General features: G+C 35.7%; 1 protein-coding gene across 1 annotated transcript; it reads right to left on the bottom strand.

The window, feature by feature from the left end:
- Positions 1–169: 169 nt before the first annotated feature.
- LOC125818282 (uncharacterized) lies at positions 170–8,621 on the bottom strand. The gene is made up of 10 exons (XM_049497826.1): positions 8,395–8,621; positions 7,683–7,849; positions 7,490–7,594; positions 7,332–7,388; positions 6,469–6,549; positions 5,970–6,004; positions 5,606–5,695; positions 5,353–5,509; positions 5,018–5,217; positions 170–543 (listed from the first exon to the last, which is right to left on the bottom strand). The coding sequence occupies exons 1-9, from the start codon at positions 8,567–8,569 to the stop codon at positions 5,098–5,100; spliced, it is 987 nt and encodes a 328-aa protein (XP_049353783.1). The 5' UTR covers positions 8,570–8,621; the 3' UTR covers positions 170–543; positions 5,018–5,097.
- Between the last annotated feature and the right edge of the window lie 1,594 nt (positions 8,622–10,215).

Raw genomic sequence — 10,215 nt, 5'->3', positions numbered from 1 at the left:
CTGAAATGTAAACCCCTTTTCAATCATCAAAACTCTCTTTCAGAAAAAAGACTTTGTCAACTATGCTTCAATTACAAACAGGTTGGATCGACTATAGGAATCCTCACTTATCGGTTTTCAAAGATGGTGAAGAAACATACAATAAAGATAATTCACTTTGTGACTCAAATTTAAAAGGGGAAACAACCAAGAATATATTAACACTTGCTAAAGTCACATGAAGTAGGATCAAACTAAAACACAACACTTTTTAAGTTGTTCCCCATGAGCCCTCACAAAGATGCTTAAGAGGAAATGGAGAACATGTCAAATACTTTGTAAACAGTGCTCTATATATATTCTATACATCACTCTACTAGAGATGTCTCTACAAAATGTTCTGTGGATGTCTATCATCAATCTTTCGAATGAACTTTTTACTCTCGAAGCCTGGCAGTGGAATATTCATCCCTTCGATCCTGCTTTCTTAACAGGCAAGACATCATAAAGCTTGTCCTATTCTGCAAAATTCAGCTTGCTGTTTGTCGGTTACTCTCTGTTAGGCTGCAGAAGAAGTGGTGTTAAAGAGCAAAAGAAAGGACATAGTCTTGTTTCTATGGCATGCTCATTAACAGCAAGATCAAAATAGAATGTAAAATCCAAACCACAAAACTGTATAAGTAGAGATGTGATATACGACCCTACAAGCGATTTCAAGTTTAGGTATTTGATTCTATGGCAGAATCTTGTTTATATTTCGTCTGAAATAACATTCACGAAGTTGTTCTTCTTTATCACACACCGCAATACATGGTGACAGATGCATTATCTTTTTTTAATAACTGAGAAATCCCTAAGGTCCAGAGGCACATAGCTTAAAACTCGAAGGATAATGGACCCGCTCTAGCCTTCCTCACTTTGATATTAGGCTTTGGTCTTCAGTAGAGTTCAAACACATGTCATGTGCCTAACCCATACATCATGCTAAAGTGAAAGAAGCAATTATCCTTTTACTAATATCTGGTTCAGTCCTCTTTTTTTTTTTTTTTTGATAAAAGTTAAAAGTTGTATTCTTCAGCATTAAGGGTATGCTGGCTACCTCCAAAAAGTTACAAGCTGAAACCATAATTACATAGATCCTAGGAAATCTACCAACTGTTCTACTTCTTCTATACCATCTTCTTTACACCAAAAATGCAATTTTCTTTAACTTTCTGAATAGAGTTAGTAATATTCTCATGACACCTAAGGTTTCTTTCTCTCCAAATAGCCCATCAGACACAAGTAGGTACTATAGACCACCATCTTTTTTGGGTCTTGCTCCCCCCTCCTCATCCAGCAGCTCAAAAGATCACCCAGGGTTCTTGAGAAATACTGAGAACCATGCGCCACACCTGTACAGTAACCCTACAGTGTAGGAATAAGTGGTTGTTAGTTTCTTCCTTCTCATGACAAAAAAAACATCTGGAGACAATCTGGAAGCCTCTTTTCTTGAGTTTTTCCTGAGTGAGACATGCCCTTCTGATAACCAACCAGGTGAAGCATTTCACCTTGGTTGGGGTGTTGCCCTTCCATATTTGTTTCCATGGGCCAAGAATTCCCCCAGAGTGAGTCATGATCTCTCTCTTATACAGTCTACGCACAGAGAGCTTACCATTAGAGTTATGTTTCCATCTTATACCATCTGCTTCTGTAGTAGGGCCTGTGAATTCACCCAATTTGAGTAGCAGTTCAGCAATTCTATCCACTTCCCAATCATTTAGATTTCTCCTGAAAGTGAGGTTCTATCCCTGATGGACCAAATCTCAGCAATTTTAGCCTCAGGATTGGTACAAAAAAAAAAGATCGGGGAAGACCGAGTTTAAACACTCTTGTCCAATCCACTTGTCCTTCCAAAAAAATATTTTGTTACCCTCTCCCACCTTGACCACCAAATTCTCCTTTAGACTATCCCATAAATTTCTGATTGATCTCCAAACTGATACCCCATACGTGCTATCTACTACATTAGACACCCACTCCTCGGTCTGCCCATACTTGTTGAGAATTGCTTTTCTCCATAATGCCTGATCTTCAACCACAAATCTCCAAAGCCATTTAGAAAGTAAACTTTTGTTCTGGACCCTCATATTTTTTATGCCAAGACCTCCTGTCTTCTTGCTTAGTAAGGATGTCTGTCATTTAACTAAGTGTATTTTTTTCCTTTCTTTGTTCCCCGACCATAGAAAATCACGCCTCAATTTATCCAGCCTTTCTTCTACCTTTGCTGGTAAAGGGAAAAGTGACATAACATATGTAGGCAACGCATCCAGAACTGAATTGATCAGAGTGACTCTTCTTCCCAGAGATAGATAGTTTGCCTTCCAATTAGCCAACCTCTTCTCTGTCTTCTCAATGATTCCATCCCAAATCTCAAGCTCCTTGTGATTATTCCCTAAAGGCATTCCCAAATAAGTAGTTGGTAAGTGCTCTATCTTGCATTGCAAGATACTTGCCAACAGCTGAATATTTGCCACTTCCTTGATTTGGAAGATGCCGTTTTTCCCCCCGTTCACAGCCAGTCCGGAGATGGCCTCAAAAATCACCAAAACAACTCTAATGTAACTAACTTGTTCTACCTTTGCATCGCAAAATATAAGTGTGTCATCTGCATATAAAAGGTGACATATTTTCAAATTGACCCTGACTGATTACCAATGTTGAAGCCCTTTATCCAGTTGTTCTGATTGGCCACTCTAATCATACTGTTAAGACAAATAGGAAAGGGGAGAGAGGATCTCCTTGTCGTAGTCCTCTCTCAGAAGGAGAAAAACCAGCAGGTTCTCCATTAACAAGTATGGAGAACCTGACAATTTTGATGCAAAAACCTATCCATTTACGCCATTTGTCTCCAAACCCTATCTGCCTCAGTCCTCTTTTTTTTATGACAAGGGAAACCCGCAGCCGCTACCCTTTGGGTGCACATTGGGTAAAACCCCGCTCCTATGCAATAGCTCACAAACCACACGGGAGAAGTAACCCGCAGTAGGCAAGCCCGGTGCGACGAGCTCGACCCAGAAGGCAAATCCCTTGCTTTCGCTGGCAAGGGGTTTCAAACTTGAGACCTCCAACATGGAAGTCCCAAGCCTAAACCACTGGGCCACCCCGATTGCTAAATTTTTTTGTTACAGGCACAACATAATACAACAGTTACTAGAATTTTCTTCCTCCGTCTGCAGCTATTACTCAGACAATCAATCTCTCAAACTTCTCTTACTTAGAACATCCCATCCTTAAGTATATCTGCAAAGCTCGGAGTTCTTAAATTTAGAGTGGAATTTGCGACATCAGACTTGCCACAGCCAACCATTGACGAATCTCATCAGATTGGATAGTCATTTTGGAAGAAATAGGAAAGGAGAAGAAAAGAAATGTGCATAAAAAGAATGGTGAGATGGAAGAAACCAAAACTTTAGACTCAATGAACACCTCATGGTTTGAGAATGGGGGCTAACATACTTCTATTAGAGAGGAAAAGATAATGTTGGGTTATACAGATACTTAGGTTCCATTTGTAACCAGAAAAGTTTCCAGAATCATCATGCCCCACAACCACAACCAAATGTCCTTCCTATCTGATTATGATCAAATTACACTTGAAATTTCTAGTCCAATCCAAGAATTGGTTGGGGTATCTTCTCTACTCGTACGATCCAAAAAAAAAGATATTCTCTACATCTATCCCTCGTGGTACTAGTTGAACTCTACCTTAGTGCTCTTTAATCATCTGGTTTATATTTGGGGAGTTCAGACACTACATTTTGCCACTGAACTACTAAGCCTTCTTACTTTGGTAGTATGGGTACCTCCCCCCCCCCCCCCCCCGCACGCCCTCTAGCTATATGTGTGTGTGTTAATAAGCAAGAACAAAGCTCTTTCTCTAGATATTATTTATGAGAACATGATCCTTCCTTTGCCAAGTCATTCCCTATCTTCAAAGCCAATTCACTTAGATCCTCATGTGTATTTCTTCTAAGCTAAAGAACTACGACATAACCACTTGGTATCTCAATTACTTCAATAGTATCTCTGATACTCACATTACACATATTGCTCCTCTGTAGGCAAAAGCTACTCCCTAGCCATAGCAGACAGTTGGTACCTAGTTCCTATTGCATGATAAATTCTCCAAGATGTCTCATCCTTTTGTGTGTATGTGTGTGTGCGGGGGGGGCACATGTAGAAAAGTATCTAAGAGTTCGAAGTAATTGAACAACTTCATTTTGGGAGTGAGGAAGCATTAAATATTTCTTCGATTTTATTCTTACTTGTTATTTCCCTTGCTTTTGATTATCGCATTATTTGCTATTGCTACTATTCTTTTCTCCATTATTTTTCAGCATGGATTCTTCACTACTGTATTTCCTTTTCATACCTGATTTGATATGCTTTACACTTTAGCCGAGGGGCTAACGGAAACAACCTCTCTATCTTCACAAGGTGGTAAAGCAGCATACACACCAACCTTCCAAGACCCCACTTATGGGATTACATTGGGTATGTTGTTGTAGGAAGCATCAAATATATAAGAAGTGCAGAAAGGATCAAAGCACTTTTGGCCTCAAAGAACTTTAAGGAACTATGGAAACACCTTCTTTTTTTAAAGTACAGGGACTTCCTTGACAGAGTAATGTTTACCAGTAAGTAATACAGTACGTAAATAAGCCTGTATAGCATGTATATAGTATTACAAGGTATGTTGATTAATAAGAACATATTTTCATGTACTTGCACTAATATATAAGAAAATATCATATAAATTTTTAAAGGTTTTTTGTGGAGTACATATATATCTTTACCACAGAAAAAGAAGTATTTGAGGTATGTTTCCAAGTTCTTTTAAAATGATTCTTAATTGCATTCATTGGAAAGTTCATGGTGGTCAATTCTCTAGAACTTCATATGAATCATAAATTGAAAGGAGAGAAGTCCTCAACCGATGGTTTTTGGTATCCACAAAACTTTTGAGATGACTAAAAGCTTTAGAAAGAGTCATTACCCAGAAGGTGTAGTCAGGTAGGCATACAACCTTGCCATGGCATCAACAAGTAACATTTATTATTAACATATTCCAGATATTCAGTCACCGGACCCTTCTTCATTCCCAGGAAAAAGAAATTGAAGGTCTTCATTGTCTCTATAGACTTGCACCAGGCAAGCTGCTTTATATACAAACAACCCAACCATGGCAGGAACCAGCTGTTAAGATCCCAAACATATGTCACATTAACTGATCAACAGCCACAATCAGAGGATAGCATAAATAAGTCAAGATCTTAAATTAAATGTATAAATAGGTGTTAATTCAAATGTCGTAAATGTACACAGCATTACCTGAAAATCAAATAGATCAAGGGTAAAATGCTGAGACAATTCCCACAATCCATATATTGCAGCAGGAATCACAAGCCTGGGAGATGAAAGAGCAATGCTGCTGCCTTTAACAGATCTCTCAAAAAAATCCTGCAGATCTTCACTTCGTATTCCGATTCTGAGGGGAAGAAATATTAGATCATCCAATCAATTAAGTTCACCATTCTTATGTGGAGTATAACCAAACAGAAACATAGTTAAGTTATGACATTACTTCTTAATTTTCTTTTTCGTGAAAATATCAGGAACTGTCTCTTGTGAGAGATTGTCTGCATGTTGGCAGAGGAGCTGATAGTACAGACAACTGCATAAGAAATTACAGACAACATTACCCAGAGAAATAAACCGAATTGAAGATGATGCAGCCGATTTTATGGAAACATAAACAAAAGAGTAGTCCAAATGTAAAGATTCTACCAAAAACATACTTGTAACGCCTAGATGATGTAAAATCATATTTCTAGATATTCTATGCTATCCATTTTTAACTGCCTAAATGTGCCAAACTGGGTTGTTTACAAGTAGTAGAAGGATTGGTAAACAAGATAGATGGAGTTAAAAATAGTTATAAATCAAACCTGAAAACAACTCCTGTTGCATAGCTCAGAGCAGCCTACAGATTGAATAAGTAAATCTGTCAGTCCACTGTGGATGCAAATATTTCTAGCCTGAAACCGCTTTCATAAGGTAGACTAAGATAAATAACCCAGTGAAAAAGGTTAATAAAACCAAACCAGTTTTTTCTCGTCAAGAAAGAAGTGGAAATGGGAAGAACGTTTAATTGGAACAGAAGTTGTTCTACTAAATTGGTTGGGTGGTTATTATTAGAACAGTAACTGTAAGATAGTATGAACTCAGTGGCTCCCTCTCCATTGTAAGCTTTCCCAATTGCAGTAAATCAATCACTAATTGTGATTTACACGCATGTGCTCTCCACTGCTTTCCTAGCTCAAGTGAAGATTTAGATAAATATAGCACAACTAAGCATAGCCATCAATGGTTGTGACAAAACACTCTATGCCTTCTATTATAGAATGTCTCATGACCTCAGAACATGTAAAAAAATCTACCAAATACCTGGACTGATAAAACTACCAAACAATATCCACTGCAAGCAGTCCCAATGCCCACCGTTAAGAAAAGTAGCTCCCTCTTAAGCTGCAAGAGGAATAGAAAAATGATCTAAGCCTCGTACATTAAGAACAAAACATAGTTTAATTCATTTGCAGACATCTGTTTTGTGCATCTCAGCGAAGATATTCTCTTTTAATTGGATACCATGTTTTCATAGTCAGAGAAATCCTTTCCTTGTCACTTTTCATACACTTCGGAGCAGCAGGATTTTTATCCAGGTAAACACAATGGTGTCTTCTACTTGAGAACTAGCATCTTTCACGCTTAATGACAAAAATTATTACGAGACACCTGAAGAAGTCCAGCCAGTGAGCATATGCAAGTAACAGCCCCTAGCTACTCATTTTACTCTTAAAAGTTGGTAAATACTTATTATATAAATCATTGAACGGATCACACTAAGCATGCATAGTGTAGGTGCTCATAGAACCATTCAGACTACCTTTCATCAATAAAATTCTACAATATATCCCGTTTTCTCCAATAACGATACAAAGATTTTTGGAAGTAGGAGATAATACAAACACAGAAGAAAAAGTTCAGGGTGTTAATAATGTACTCCATCTAAGACGTCAAAAATTGGCAAATGCAATATCAAGAAGCCCCTTTTCTTTTGGACAACCTTTCACCAAAGTAAATAAAACAACATGAACCACAATAAGGTCATAAGGATGATGGCCAGCAAAAAAGATTATGAGTAGAGTCTCCACTTTCTAAACCAGTGGTATTTGAATTCCAATGCTATGCAATTATAAATGTTTAGAAATATAAAATAGCAAGAACATAGATGCTTGACCGGGACGTACAGCTTCATATTGGAGAAAGTTTAGCCTTTTCGTTCTTTCCCTGTCATCTTGTATTTCCTGTGCATATCATTAGAAGCATCAATAGCAAAAATCTAACTACTCATGAATCACAATATTCAAAACACCATTAAAAAGAACAAAAACTTATTAATGAACACCTTAAAGGTCCTCTTTTTATTAACTGGCGCCGTGGCATCACCTGAAAGCCACTCTTTGGTACTTTTCAACTTCAAAAACCCACCTTCATTATCTTCCCCTGATACCTGCATTGGCATCCTTTTGTTTCAAAGTTCAAATGCAAGCAAACCAATACAAAAAACTTGGAAAACAAAAGGGCAACCAACAAAATACCTCCTCTGATTGAGTAGCCTCACTTGTCCAACTTCCAGCTTCTGCAGAATCAAAACCAGCCACATTCCTCAGCCAGATTCTATCAGAAATTCTCGAGATAACATCCCCATTTAACTCTCTTTCCCTCAAGAAACCTCGGAGAACATCATCCACTGTGACTTCACTCACTGGGACAAGAAGATTAAAAAAGAAATTACACAAATGGGCAGTATAAATTTCACAATGCTTTCAAAAAGCATTATTCTTTAGTTTCCGGCAACAAAGTCACTAGGGCAAGAAGACTAAAAAACACAAATTACTCAAATGGGTAGTTAAAAATTCCACAATGCTTTCACAAATAGTTAAGTTGAGTTTCCAGCTACTGGGTCAGTTGAACAAAAACACGAAAAACGCTAATTAATAAAATTCACAGTTCTCTCAGAAAAAGCAACTATTGAGTTTCCAGCTACCGGGTCACTTGAACAAGAAGAAGAAAAACAGCAAATTGCTCAAATGGGTGGTTATAAAATTTACAATTCTCTCATAAAAAAAGGTAACTATTGAGTTTCCAGCTACTGAATCACTTTAGCAAGAAGAAGAAGAAATGCAAATTACTCAAATGGGTAGTTACAAGATTCACAATTCTCTGAGGAAAGGTAATTATCGAGCAAATTACTCAAATGGGTAGTAACAAAATTCAAAATTCTTTCAATAAAACATGTATATTCATTACCGGGTCGAGATGTTTTGAGGACGGATAGTACAGTCGTGACTCTGGGCCGTGCACGGCGGCGTTGCGGTGCCGCAGGAGAGAAATCGAATGAGCTTAAAGGGGGGAGAAGGTGAGAGTGATTGGGAATACACAATGGTAGCACCATTTCAGTTCGTATGTATGATACAGAATTCATATACAGTATATATTTTGGAGTTCGAAAATTTTGCTTCACTCTTTTATCTTCTGCAAAAAAAATTGCTTGATAATTGTGGAGAAGCAAAATATCTCCTTTTATTGGGCCATATATCACTCCTTTTAATATAGTATCAAAACACATCTAATGTTTAAGTTATTTTTTATTGGGAAACTCACATAAATATACTATATGGTCTATATATATTCTATTTCAAAAGTTTTTTAGATTTTTTATTATTTTCGGATATATTCTTTGTTGTTTGATACATTACAAATTATACATTATATTCAGTAGGGCTGCATATCAATCGATTCGGTTTTAAAATTTATCGGTTCAATCAATTGGTTATCGATTTGTAGACATCCTAAACCGTTAAGAACCATTAAGATATTGACTTATCGGTTATCGATTTATTGGTTATTGATCGTTATCTGTTCGGTTATCGATTTAACCGTTAAAATTTGACACAAAAAATAAATAATTAAAAATCACGTAGAAACATGGTGACAAACCAAAAAGGCATGCATATGAGTTGATAAATTGTATATTGCTAAAATACAACACTAACACATTGTAGAAAAACCAAAAGTTTGAGACTGTCATAAATAAAAATATAAAACTAAGTCCTAAGTCAAGGATTTTATATATCAAAATGGTATAAATATAATTTATTAATTTACTATTGGGTTATCGGTTAACCCGTCAAGAAAAAACATCAAACCGTTAAGAATCGATATCCCAATAATAAAAAAAAATCAAAATCGTTAAACCAATAATCTATTAGCGATGAATCAATAACTTTTTTTCGATTCGAGTTATCATTTCAGTTCGATTTTGAACAGCCCTAGTATTCAGGGATAGAAATGAATTTAAGAGGGGATAGGAAGGTATTTGAGAGGGATAGAAATGTATACAAGAGGGATTTTTGTAATTTTTTTAAATAGTAAGAAATTTTAAAGATTATGATATTTTATATTGTATATTTATGTAATTTTTCTTATTTATTTCCCACCAATGCATCAAAATTTATTAGTAAAAAAGTACTAATTTAAATAAATAATTAATAGTTGAAATATGAAATTTATGAATAGATAATAATTTGTTTTTTTTTTACTATTACCTCTTAAGAAATAAGCTCAAGTGCTTTAAGTTTATATGCTTAAATTTTTTTTAGACAATTTAAATGTGTTAACATTTATATTTTTTTTGGAGAGTTGTTATATATTATTCTATGATGTATGATATATCATGTTATATTATTTAGATAAATGTAATATTTGAATAAATTATATAATTTTAATCGTTTTATAATAGTGTGTCAATTATTTGAAGAACTGAATAATTTAATTATACTCAATCATTTGCCATATTAAATAAAAATTTTATCATTATTTAACGATAAATTTCAATACAATACAATACTTCATCTTTGTAGGGTTAGATTACATATAAATATTTTTAAATAATATCTTTTAATTACTTACCTAAAATATTTGCAAGTTCAGACCATCTCCAACCCTCATAAATAGTACTACCTCCGTCCACAATTGTTTGGCAGGTATACTAAAAATAGATGTCCAAGATTAATTGTCAATTTAAACAATCAAGAAATAATCAATCACTTTTTTCCAATTCTGCCCTTA

The sequence above is a fragment of the Solanum verrucosum genome, unplaced genomic scaffold, assembly GCF_900185275.1.
Source record: "Solanum verrucosum unplaced genomic scaffold, falcon-dt-bn FXZP01000253.1, whole genome shotgun sequence".
Classification (NCBI taxonomy): domain Eukaryota; kingdom Viridiplantae; phylum Streptophyta; class Magnoliopsida; order Solanales; family Solanaceae; genus Solanum; species Solanum verrucosum.
This window is presented reverse-complemented; position numbering and strand designations above follow the sequence as displayed.

What these genes read in the sequence shown, in the direction of transcription:
- LOC125818282 (XM_049497826.1), bottom strand. Translation starts at nt 8,569, where the DNA reads ATGAATTCTGTATCATACATACGAACTGAAATGGTGCTACCATTGTGT. An exon ending in ATAAAAAGAGGACCTTTAAG is followed by an intron (nt 7,389 to 7,489) that starts GTGTTCATTAAT and finishes TGATATGCACAG; the next exon opens with GAAATACAAGATGACAGGGA. An exon ending in TTGATCTATTTGATTTTCAG is followed by an intron (nt 5,218 to 5,352) that starts GTAATGCTGTGT and finishes GGATCTTAACAG; the next exon opens with CTGGTTCCTGCCATGGTTGG.